General features: G+C 39.9%; 1 protein-coding gene across 21 annotated transcripts in view; it reads right to left on the reverse strand.

Annotated features, from left to right (window-relative positions):
- FAM13B (family with sequence similarity 13 member B) overlaps positions 1 to 12,978 on the reverse strand; it is a 172,424-nt gene that overhangs the window by 35,716 nt on the left and 123,730 nt on the right. For all 21 annotated transcript variants that reach the window (XM_063604235.1, XM_063604236.1, XM_034960556.2 and 18 more), the window contains one exon: positions 11,552 to 11,684. In XM_063604235.1, coding sequence (XP_063460305.1) covers positions 11,552 to 11,684 — 133 coding nt within the window. The remainder of the gene's footprint in view (positions 1 to 11,551; positions 11,685 to 12,978) is intronic.

Genomic DNA, 12,978 nt, shown 5'->3' on the forward strand with positions numbered 1-12,978 from the left:
GGGCTAATATCCAGAATCTACAATGAACTCAAACAAATTTACAAGAAAAAAACAAACAACCCCATCAAAAAGTGGGCAAAGGACATGAACAGACACTTCTCAAAAGAAGACATTTATGCAGCCAAAAAACACATGAAAAAATGCTCATCATCACTGGCCATCAGAGAAATGCAAATCAAAACCACAATGAGATACCATTTCACACCAGTTAGAATGGCAATCATTAAAAAGTCAGGAAACAACAGGTGCTGGAGAGGATGTGGAGAAATAGGAACACTTTGACACTGTTGGTGGGACAGTAAACTAGTTCAACCATTGTGGAAGTCAGTGTGGCGATTCCTCAGGGATCTAGAACTAGAAATACCATTTGACCCAGCCATCCCATTACTGGGTTTATACCCAAAGGACTATAAATCATGCTGCTATAAAGACACATGCACATGTATGTTTATTGCAGCATTATTCACAATAGCAAAGACTTGGAACCAACCCAAATGTCCAACAATGATAGACTGGATTAAGAAAATGTGGCACATATACACCATGGAATACTATACTATGCAGCCATAAAAAATGATGAGTTCATGTCCTTTGTAGGGACATGGATGAAATTGGAAATCATCATTCTCAGTAAACTATCGCAAGAACAAAAAACCAAACACCACATATTCTCACTCATAGGTGGGAATTGAACAATGAGAACACATGGACACAGGAAGGGGAACATCACACTCTGGAGACTGTTGTGGGGTGGGGGGAGGGGGGAGGGATAGCATTGGGAGATATACCTAATGCTAGATGACGAGTTAGTGGGTGCAGTGCACCAGCATGGCACATGTATACATATGTAACTAACCTGCACATTGTGCACATGTACCCTAAAACTTAAAGTATAATAATAATAAATTTAAAAAAGAAAAAAAAAGAAGTGCAACCATACAGCATTTCTCCAAAAAAAAAAAAAAAAGCAAGCAATTTGTTTTCCTTACACTGCAAGTCAATTTCAGAGAAAACAAATCTCCAACATTATCTTTTATGTCTAAAATGTTGATCTCCTTACAATATTCTAGCCCAGGTGTTGGCAAACTACAGCATACTAGACAAATCCAACCTGTTGCCAGTTTTTGCATGGTCACTTGGCTAAGAAGGGTTTCTACATTTTTAATGATTGTGGGTAGAAGGGAGAATCAAAAGAATAATGATATTCTGTGAAGTGAAAATGACAAAAAATTCAATTTAATGTCCATAAATTAAATTTTATTGGAACACAGCCATGCTCATTTCTTACGGTTTTTTCTGGCTGCGTCCATGCTACAATAGCAGAGTTAAGTAGTTGTGGCAGAGACTATATATCCACAATGCCTAAAATATTTACTGTGTAGACCTTTACACAAAGTTTGCTGACTCCTACTCTATCTAGCCTTACACTTTCCTAGACACAAGTTACTTTCTATGAAAGCCACTTGAATCACGCCATGCCATAATACACTTGAAACTCATACATCCTGTCCAACTAATATTCCCCTCTTCTGCAACTTCTTCACCTTACTGTCACCGCTTGAAAACTTCATTCTAAATTTCTAATCCACCCAACACGCACTCTGTACCCTGGCTAACTATTTCAAAGCTATTTAGTCAATGCCCTAACCAATGTGGTCTAGTTTATGACCAGCTTTCTGTCCTCCAGACAGACAGATGCTACAATAAAATGTGTCACTTAACGTACCTTCCTAGTTGGCTCACTACAAATTCATGTCATTAAACTTCAGTTAGACCTCCACTGGTTCTCAAATATCTGGTGACTCAGTTCTGTCTGATTTCTCCCCACAGAGACTCCTGCAAAACTTTACCTATTTCTTCAGATCCAAACCCAATTCCTGTCTCCTCACCCTCTGCAAATGCATTTCATTTTAAAATGGTCAAAGCCATCTGAATTAAGTCCCCAAAACACCTCTCGCTTAAAAAAATATTCTATGTATCCCCTTTTACTGAAGATTAAAAGTAGCCTCTCCTATTTAGGAATAGTCACTCAACTTGCACACTGAATCACCTTTCTTCCATCTCTCACTCCCAACCCCCTCTATGCAGTGTTCCCCTAACTACCCTGGGTTTTTTTTTTTCTTTCTGACATTTTTTAGTCTCTCCCTATCTAGTGAGTGATTCCTACTGACATGCTCAAATCTCCATCCTGTATCAAGAAAGCAGAAATGGGGGGCGGGAGTGGGGAAGAGGGGAATATCTCTTCCACAACCAGACTGCTCAATTCTTCCTTTTTTTTTTTTTTTTTTTTTTTTGAGACAGTCTTGCTCTGTTGCCCAGGCTGGAGTGCAGTGGCGCGATCTCCGCCTCCCGGGTTCATGCCATTCTGCCTCAGCCTCCCAAGTAGCTGGGACTACAGGCGCCTGCCACCACACCTGGCTAATTTTTCGTATTTTTTGTAGAGACAGGGTTTCACCGTGTTAGCCAGGATGGTCTCCATCTCCTGACTTCGTGATCCACCCACCTCGGCCTCCCAAAGTGCTGGGATTACAGGCGTGAACCACCATGCCTGGCCTTCTCTTTCCTTTTAATTTCAATGCAAAACTTGTGCAAAAGGCATTCCACACACTGCAGCTTCTACCTACTCACCTGATATTCATTCTCAACCATGAAATCCTCTACCTACCAAAGCTCCTCTTTCTTTACCAATAATTTCTATCACTAAATCCAATAAATTTTCTTTAATTGGAATTTTTTGCTTAAATTATTTGATTATAAATCAGAGAAACTGTTGGAAACCTAAATATAAGAACATATGAAGAAAAGTAAAATCATCCATAACCTATCAGCCAGAAGGCCACTGTTGTTGCAGGAAGTCAGGGACCCCGAATGGAGGGACCAGCTGAAGCCATGGCAGAAGAACGTGGATTGTGAAGATTTCATGGACATTTATTAGTTCCCCAAATTAATACTTTTATAATTTCTTATGCCTGTCTTTACTGCTATCTTTGAACATAAATTGTGAAGATTTCATGGATGCTTATCACCTCCCCAATCAATACCCTTGTGATTTCCTATGCCTGTCTTTACTTTAATCTCTTAATCCCATCATTTTTGTAAACTGAGGAGGATGTATTTCGCCTCAGGACCCTGTGATGATTGCATTAACTGCACAAATTGTTTGTAGAGCAAGTGTGTTTGAACAATATGAAATCTGGGCACCTTGAAAAAAGAACAGGATAACAGCAATGTTCAGGGAACAAGAGAGATAACCTTAAACTCTGACTGCCGGTGAGCCAGGTGGAACAGAGCCATATTTCTCTTCTTTCAAAAGCAAACGGGAGAAATATCGCTGAATTCTTTTTCTCAGCAAGGAATATCCCTGAGAAAGAGAATGCACCCCTGAGGGGTAGGTCTCTGAAATGGCCTCCTTGGGTGTGGCCATCTTCTATGGTCAAGACTGTAGGGATGAAATAAGCCCCAGTCTCCCATAGCACTCCCAGGCTTATTAGGATGAGGAAATTCCCGCCTAATAAATTTTGGTCAGACCGGTTGCTCTCAAACCCTGTCTCCTGATAAGATGTTATCAATGACAACGTGTGCCTGAAACTTCATCAGCAATTTTAATTTTGCCCCAGTCCTGTGGTCCTGTGATCTCGCCCTGCCTCCATTTGCCTTGTGATATTCTATTACCTTGTGAAGCATGTGATCTCTGTGACCCACACCCTATTCATACACTCCCTCTCCTTTTGAAAATCCCTAATAAAAACTTGCTGGTTTTACGGCTTGGGGGGCATCACGGAACCTACGAACATGTGATGTCTCCCCCGGATGCCCAGCTTTAAAATTTCTCTCTTTTGTACTCTGTCCCTTTATTTCTCAACCCAGCCAATGCTTAGGGAAAATAGAAAAGAACCTACATGACTATCGGGAGCAGGTTCCCTGATATGTCAAAGTGCTGGGATTACAGGCGTGAACCACCATGCCTGGCCTTCTCTTTCCTTTTAATTTCAATGCAAAACTTGTGCAAAAGGCATTCCACACACTGCAGCTTCTACCTACTCACCTGATATTCATTCTCAACCATGAAATCCTCTACCTACCAAAGCTCCTCTTTCTTTACCAATAATTTCTATCACTAAATCCAATAAATTTTCTTTAATTGGAATTTTTTGCTTAAATTATTTGATTATAAATCACAGAAACTGTTGGAAACCTAAATATAAGGACATATGAAGAAAAGTAAAATCATCCATAATCTATCAGACAGAAGGCCACTGTGAATATTCTGACTTGGCCTTTTGACTATGTGCCACACACACATGCAGTGCATGCACACAAAGAAATTGGGACTGCATTAGCTTTAGTAATCTACACTTGGTTTTGTATGTTTTGTTTTTTTTTTTCAAAATAACTTTACCTCACAACTATTACTTGGGCCTTTAAAATAATTTTAAATGACTCAACTATATCCTATGATATGGATATACTATGATTTATCTAATCATTTTCCATTTAGGACTTTTTGTGTTTCCCATTTTTTTTTCCTGTGAATAAACCCCCAGTAAGAATTCTAGTAGAAAAATCTTTGCATACACCTCTGATTTGTATGTATTTCCTTAGGAAAGAGTCCTAGATTTTGAAATTTCTGGATCAAAGGTTTAAGGTCTTTTGTTCTTACTGTTAATGTGTTTTCCAGGAAGTTTACAGCAATTTATACTTCCGATGTCTGTATAAGACCACTTACCTTAACCTACCCTCACCAGCATTAAATATATTGTTCCCGGGTATTCTTAAATTTTTTGTTCAACAGCAAAGGCAAAGAAAAAAAAAAAGCCATTTCATTAGACTTTTAACCCCCCTAGCAAGCAAATAAAATTAAACTTACTCTTCTTATTTTTGTACCTTTGCCTCCCACCACCTTTTTTCCTCCTTTTACCTCTCTATTTTGACCAACTTTCAGACTCAGGAAAAAATCCCATCCTCTTTTACATTCCCAACTGCTATGGTCATGGCTGCTTTTTTTCCTCCAAAGAGCTAGAATACAGAGGTTCCCCAAGGGTTTCTTCAATCCCCGTTTATTCTCTTATTCAAGTCACTGCTTTGGCAATGGCATTCACTCACAGACAAAATGAGCCTCCACCACCAGCCACAGCTCAAGACCTGAACATCTGCTTCATATAAACCACCTTGATATTCCAGTTCTGCAACACTGACCTCTTTTCCAATCTCTTAGTGTCTGTGTTTCTTACCCCAGTTTGCACCTAAATCTTAATCATTTTCACCTTTGGAATTTTCTCTATTTTTCCTTCCTTCCCTAGGGCTCACAGTTCAGACTTTTTTTTTTTTTTTTTGAGACAGGGTCTTACTCTTTCACCCAGGCTGGAGTGCAGTGGCATAATCTCGGCTCACTGCAACCTCCTCCTCCTGGGTTCAAGAGATTCTCCTGCCTCAGCCTCCCGAGTAGCTGGGATTACAAGCATGTGCCACCATGCCCCGCTAATTTTTGTATTTTTAGTAGAGATGCGTTTTCACCATGTTGGCCAGGCTGGTCTCGAACTCCTGACCTCAGGTGATCTGCCCACCTTGGCCTCCCAAAGTGCAAGGATTACAGGCATGAGCCACCATGCCCACCAGCTCAGATATTTTAAGTGCTCGCCAAATACAGTGCAAAAAGCCTACTGATTGTTGTTGTCCTTACCCCCAGTCTTTCCCACAAACTTTTTATGACTACTACAAAAAACCTTCTTCCTAAAATACAGATCTGGGTACATCATTCCCTCTGCTTCAAAGTTTTCTATATTTTTCTTCTACTGAGAAAATCTACAATTCTTAAGATAGTATTCCAGGCTCTACGTATGACCCAAATCTACCAATATTCCAGAATTATCTTCTACTACATATCCTCCCACAATACCCTGAGTTCTACAAGTAGCTCTGTTTCATTAACATTCAACATTTCCCTGTAATCTTTACTTATACTATTCATTTTAGTTTCTTTCACAAATCTTGAACCAAATCCAGCCCTATAAAAAGCCAAGTTCAAAATCCCCCTCATTCCAAGACCTTCCATAACTACCCTGGCCAGAAGTTCTTTCCTCTCTTCTGCAAGACTATAGTGCCCTAATAGCACTAGTCATATTCTGTATTAGAAAGTATGTGCATGTACAACCTAGATTATCAAGTCATTGAAAACTTAAATCGACCAGGCACGGTGGCTCATGCCTATAATCCCAGCACTTTGGGAGGCCAAGGCGCGAGGATCACCTGAGGTCAGGAGTTTGAGACTAGCCTGATCAATAAGGAGAAATCCTGTCTCTACTAAAAAAAAAAAAAAAAAAAATTAGCCGAGCGTGGTGGCACATGCCTGTAATCCCAGGTACACAAGAGGCTGAGGCAGGAGAATCACTTGAACCTAGGAGACGGAGGTTGCACTGAGCCCACATCACACGACTGCACTCTAGCCAGGGCGACAAGAATGAAACTCCATCTCAAGAAAAAAAAAAAAAAAGAAAGAAAACTTAAATCAGGTATTTTTGCTTATACTGTCCAAGTAAACAGGTATTATTGTGTATTGCCCAACTGAACTAACTTATTCAAATAATAAGAGTATCACTGAACTTCTTAGCTGGGGTTGGGGGGAAGAAATGGTGACAGGCTTTTCAAGGCCAAGAACCCATCATTCATAAAGGTTTCCTAAAAACAATTTTAGAAAGAATTAGTTCCTGCTCTCTTTATAAAGTAATTGATACACTAATTTCTTTTTTTTTTTTTTTTTTTTTGAGACAGGGTCTCACTCTGTCACCCAGGCTGCAGTGCAGTGGCACAATCTCAGCTCACTGCAATCTCCACCTCTCAGGCTCAAGCAATCCTCCCACCTAAGCCTCCCAAGTAGCTGGGACTACAGGCGTACGCCACCTAGCCTGGCTAATTTTTATTTTTGTAGAGATGGGGTTTCACCATGTTGCCCAGGCTGGCCTTGAACTCCTGGGCTCAAGCGATCCACCTGCCTCAGCCTCCCAAAGTGCTAGGATTACAGGCGTAAGCCACTGCGCCCAGCCTAATACACCAATTTCATTCAACAAATTATTTACCGAGTTGTTTACTAGCTTACTATGTGCCAGATGCTATTCTGGTCTTACATTCAACAAATGCTTAATGAATACCTACTAAGTGTTCTAGATAATAGGGATGTAATAAAGAACAAAACAGACAAAAATCTCAGCCCTCATAAAGTTTTTTTTTTTTTTTCCTTCAAAGACAGGGTCTCACCGTGTCGCCCAGGCTGAACTGCAGTGGTGTGATCACCACGCACTGCAGCCTTACCTCCTGGGCTCAGGTGATCTTCCCACCTCAGCCTCCCAAGTAGCTGGGACCACAGGGGAGCACCACTACACCTGGCTTTTTTTTTTTTTTTTTTTTTTTTTTTACCATTTTTGTACAGATGAGTTCTCCTCCTTACATTGCACAGGCAGGTTTCAAACTCCCAGGCTCAAATGACGCTCTCACCATGACCTCCCAAAGTGCTAGGATTACAGGCATGAGCCACTGTGAGTGGCCCCATGAAGTTTTAATCTAATAGTGGGAGACAGACAATAAACAGACTAGTAATATAAAAGAAATGGCTGGGCATGGTGCCTGATGCTTGTAATCCCAACACTTTAGGAGACTGAGGTAGGAAAATCGCTTGAGGCCAGGAGTTTGAGGTTACAGTGAGTATGATCACACCACTGCACTCCAGCCTGGGAAAGAGTGAGACCTTGTCTCTAAAAATAAAAATTAAAAGATATATAAAATAATTATAACACTATCTAAAGTGGGCAGGGGGCCAGGTGCAGTGGCTCACGCCTGTAATCCCAGCATTTTGGGAAGCTGAGGCACACAGATCACTTGAGGTCAGGAGTTTGAGACCAGCCTGGCCAACACTGTGAAACCCCGTCTCTACTAAAAATACAAAAATTAGCCGGGCGTGGTGGCACATGCCTGTAATCCCAGCTACCTGGGAGGCTGAGGCAGGAGAATGGCTTGAACCTGGGGAGCAGAGGCTGTACTGTGCCGAGACTGTGCCACTGCACTCCAGCCTGGGCAACAGAGACAGACTCCATCTCAGGAAAAAAAAAAAAAAGTGCGGCGGAATGCGAAACAGGGAAAAAGGACAAAAAGTTCAGAGACTGGAGTGGGTGGGTAAGTGGGAGGGCCTGCCATAAACAGACAGTGATAAGGAGATTTGGTAAAATTGAGGAAGTATCTGCAAGACTAGGTAAGAATGTAAGCTAAGGAGATATCCACAAATAAGCAATCCAGATAGGACTTATGATTTAGCTGTCTCAATCCTGACTATCACAGCCAATATTCCGTAGTGCCTATAGCTAGCTATATTTTGATAGCTAGATGGCACTGGAAGGTTTTAGGAAGAGAAGTGGCATTATCTAATTTTCCTCTTAAAAGGATCATTCTGGCTCTGTGTTGAGAACATACCATCAAGAAACAAAGATGAGGAGATTAATTAGGAGGCAATATTAATCCAGGTGAGAGGATGGCAGTAGAAACAGTAAAAAGTGGTCAGACTTATCTTCTGAAGTAAGTCATAAAACCTTTGGCTGGGCGTGGTGGCTCAGGCCTGTAATCCCAGCACTTTGGGAGGCCACGGCAGGCAGATCACCTGAGGTCAGGACCTCGAGACCAGTCTGGCCAACATAGTGAAACTCTGTCTCAACTAAAAATACAAAAAATTAGCCGGGCATGGTGGCAGGCACATGTAATCTCAGCTACTCGGGAGGCAGAGGTTGTGGTGAGCTGAGATTGTGCCACTGCTCCAGCCTGGGCAAGAAGAGCGAAACTCCATCTCAAAAACAACAACAACAACAACAACAACCTTCATTCCAGAAGTATCTACCCTATACCTGGATGAAAGGAATGCCCTTATCTCTGAATACACAGGGACATAGAAAAGAATCTGAACAAACAGGCCTTGGTTAATGAGCCGCCCTTTATTTATCATCCTCTGTCTAATTATTCATCCGCACCACTGTCCACTTTTCATCAAACCAAAGCATTAAAATACACAGGTGTGTCTGTTTCTGTGGGTCTTGATTTCTGAAGGTGTTCATGTCATGTAAAACTTACATTAAATAAATGTGCATGCTTTTCTCTTGTTAATGTCTTCTGTTACAGATGCCTCAGCTATGAACCTAATGACGGGTAAGGAAAGAAATCTTTCCTACTCAACAGATGCTTGGTAAAAATATACCAGTGGAAATGTTGGGTGCCTAGTTGGATATAGCAATCTAAAGTTCCAAAACAGGTCTGGACTCGAGATACAAATTTGGGAATCAGTAGCACATAGATGGTAGGTAGAGCCATTAGACTAAACAAGATTACCAAGGAAGTGAATAAAAATAAGCAATCTGAGAAATGGGCCCTAGGCCATTCCAAATTTAAGAGATTCAGAAGAGGAAGAGCAATCAGCAGAGGGGAATGAGAAAGAACAGCCAGTGTAGGTAAAAAAAAAAAACAAACAAAAAAAAAAACAGAGTGAGATATCCTGAATGCCAAGTGAAAAAAGTATATCAAGGTAGTGGGAGTAATTAATTGAATCAAACCTTGCTGTTAGGTCAAGTAAAACATTCAACAGACATCACTGGTGACTTGCAAAAGCTGTTTCAGAGGAATGAAAGGTCGGAGGAAAGGATTGCTGCAGTGAATTTAAGAGAGAATGGGAGGAGAAGAGTTAAAGAAAAGAGACACAGACAATTCTTCCAGCAATTCTATTTATAAAGGGAAGCAGAGAAATCAGGGTGTATGTGCTAGAATGGGATGGGGGGAGTCGAGAGAGGGTTTTTTCTGAACTTGGAAGAAATAACAGTATAAATGTTTTACACTGATGGGAATGACTAGGTAGACAGGCAGAAACTGATAATCCAGGAAAGAGCAAGAGGACAACTATAGAAGCAATAACTGAAAAGCTGTTCATCTAATACACCCAAGTCTGTGAAACTAACAGTGGCAGCTTAACTTCTTTGAAATGTCTTCTAGTTTATAAAATAATTTTATAATATGTTCACATCTTTTTATCATAATCCTCTAATATAGGTATTACCCCCACTTATTTAGAGAAAAGCAAAATGCAGTTCAGAAGTCAGGTAACTTGGCCAAAGTCACACTGATACTGAACAAAGGCAGAATACAAAACCTAAGTCTTCCTACTCTAAATTCCTCTTTAGCCCTACTTTAGTGGATGGTTTAGAATGAAAATATACTGAGGAAACCCACCTTATCTATTAATTTAGCATCTTATTTTTAAAAGTAGTATCAAAATTACATTTTGAATGTCTTAGATGCTGCTTTTTACATTTAATGGCAATTATATTAAAAAAAGTTACTAACAAATGTGACAGTGACAATAATTTAGTCATTATTACAACAATGTTCCTAGGTTTCTGCTAATCAAGAAAGGATGCCAACAGTGGAGGTTCAGAACATGCCACACCAAATTATTCCTCTTTGGCATAAGGATTATTTTCAGCTTATTATTTTCAGAAATAGCAAACACAGGATAATACAGAGAAGTTACCCTTTTATAAAATAAATTTTCATCTGTAGTAGAAATCTCCATTTCTACGGGTGTCTCCTCTCTGTACGAGCAAGAGAAAGATGACTCTAAATCACTAAAAACTACCAATCTTGAGAGCTAACCTTAACTTTGCTTACAGTGCTTTTCCTGTTCATCTCATTACAACTAGGTCTCCCCAACACCCTTTTTTCCTTTGTTTCAGGACATGATGGTATTTAAGCCACCTCTGAGAGATTTACTCACTTCCCCCGAGTATCTCCCATGTATGTATGAGGTATACATGTCTTAAAACTTGTTTTTCTCTTGTTAATCAATATTCTGTTACAGGGATCTATCCCATCCTAAGAAGTGTATGAGAATATTATATGTTCTCCCCTATACCATGTTCTTCAGCAAAACTCCTAAGAAATACGGAAGCTGTCTTAAAAATAACAAAAGTCAACCATAATACCACCTAGCTACCTCTGCTGACATCATAATTTCTAGTAAAATAATTTAAAATAAGTTTTTTTTTTTTCTTCTTCTTTTTGAGATGGAGTTTCACTCTGTCGCCCAGGCTGGAGTGCAATGGCGCAATCTTGGCTCACTGCAAGCTCTGCCTCCCGGGTTCATGCCTTTCTCCTGCCTCAGCCTCCTCGGTAGCTGGGATTACAGGCACCCACCACCACGCCTGGCTAATTTTTTTGTATTTTTAGTAGAGATGGGGGTTCACCATGTTAGCCAGGATGGTCTTGATCTCCTGACCTCATGATCTGCCCGCCTTGGCCTCCCAAAGTGCTGGGATTACAGGCGTGAGCCACCACACCCAGCCAATAAGTTGTTTTATACTTCTCTACCCAGTGATGTTTCCTAAACTCTGAAAGAATGTATATTCTTGGGGATTTATAATTGAGACAATTAAGTGTATCAGCAAAATACTGAACTATAACTTCTGGCATCAAAGAAACACATGAAGCAATCAAAGTTGTACATCTAACACATATTTTTGACATTCCTTACCTGGGTATTTTCTTCATTCTCAAATACACAATCTTGCTGCATAGCTTCATTGTCTAAATTAGTGCTAGCCACAGGTTTTGAACAGTCTCTGTTACTTTCACTGGCATTAATAATATCATCAGCAATATCAATCCTAGGGATGAAGTTTAAAAATTAGATCAGGCCAAATGTTGAGTGTGTAATGCCTTTACTTTAAAATAAGTAAATATCAATAATGATCTGAAACTTTTACTTGTTAAAGAAAATGTGTACCTTTCACAAAAATCCACACTTTTATCTTGCTAAATTAGATTATTAAATCTGCTATGTTTTTGTCTCCTTGGGATGTTGTGAGGGACCATGTTATCCCCTCTAAAAATGTTCATAAGCGAATAAATAGCTTTTAAAATAATTTATGGGCCGAAATAATCATTTCCCTTGTAAATGCACACTCTCACATAATAATGACACATCTGTCCTGATCAAATACAAGTCCAGTACTAGACACTACAGTGTCCAACACCTTATCAAGTAAAACAGAAATAGCTTCCTACTGCAGAGTTGTCATCTTACAGTTTAGAATATCCAAAACACTGCAGTTTTTGTTTCAAAGATGATACCACTACCCTCAATAGAACATGTGTTCCCCAGTGGTGAAAATAAGACTATCACCTGAGCAATGGGTATAGGTTTACAGGATCCCTAGCTAAGCTAAGGACAAACTCCAAGAAATCTGCTTACATCCTTTGAAACATTTTCCCACTATTTCTAACATTTAGATACTGATTTTTTCCTTCACATTCTGCCCAAATACTCCCAACAGATCCAGTTGTATACAGGCTTTTTTTTTTAATGTTTTTCTTTCTCTTTTCTTTCCCTCTCCCGCCTTTTCCCAGTTGTATGCATTCTAATCATGCCTTCAAAGTACACAAACCAAGGCCATCAAATAGAGCTGCACTGGCTGGCAGTGCCATCCATGGCACGCTTGCAATTGTACTATATGGTATTCCAAAAATAAACATTCCCAGCACTGGTTTTCACATCCATTTACATTTTTCATTTTATATTTGATAGCTATTCTAGTTAGCCCTTTTAAAAACTGTCTTAAAAAAAAAAACCACTCCCCAATTATCTTTTTTTTCCTTTACCTTCCTATGAATCTTCTAGATTTGGGTACATCTTTCTCATCTTCCCCCCCCCAAAAAAAATTGATATATGAAAAACATGAAATCACTGCACCATGGTCTCTGAGGGAGGCACACAGGTATCCTGAAATACAGGACTGAAGTAATAGAAAACAAAGAGAGGCTTTCCTTCATTTAAAGGTAACAGGTCAGATGAAGAGTGGAGTAACATCATGCATTATAAGTACTTTTAACTAATACACATTTAAATACAGGTTGAGTATTCCTTGTCAGAAAAGCTTGGACCAGAAGTGTTTCAGATTT

Source organism: Pan paniscus, chromosome 4, assembly GCF_029289425.2.
Source record: "Pan paniscus chromosome 4, NHGRI_mPanPan1-v2.0_pri, whole genome shotgun sequence".
Lineage (NCBI taxonomy): Eukaryota > Metazoa > Chordata > Mammalia > Primates > Hominidae > Pan > Pan paniscus.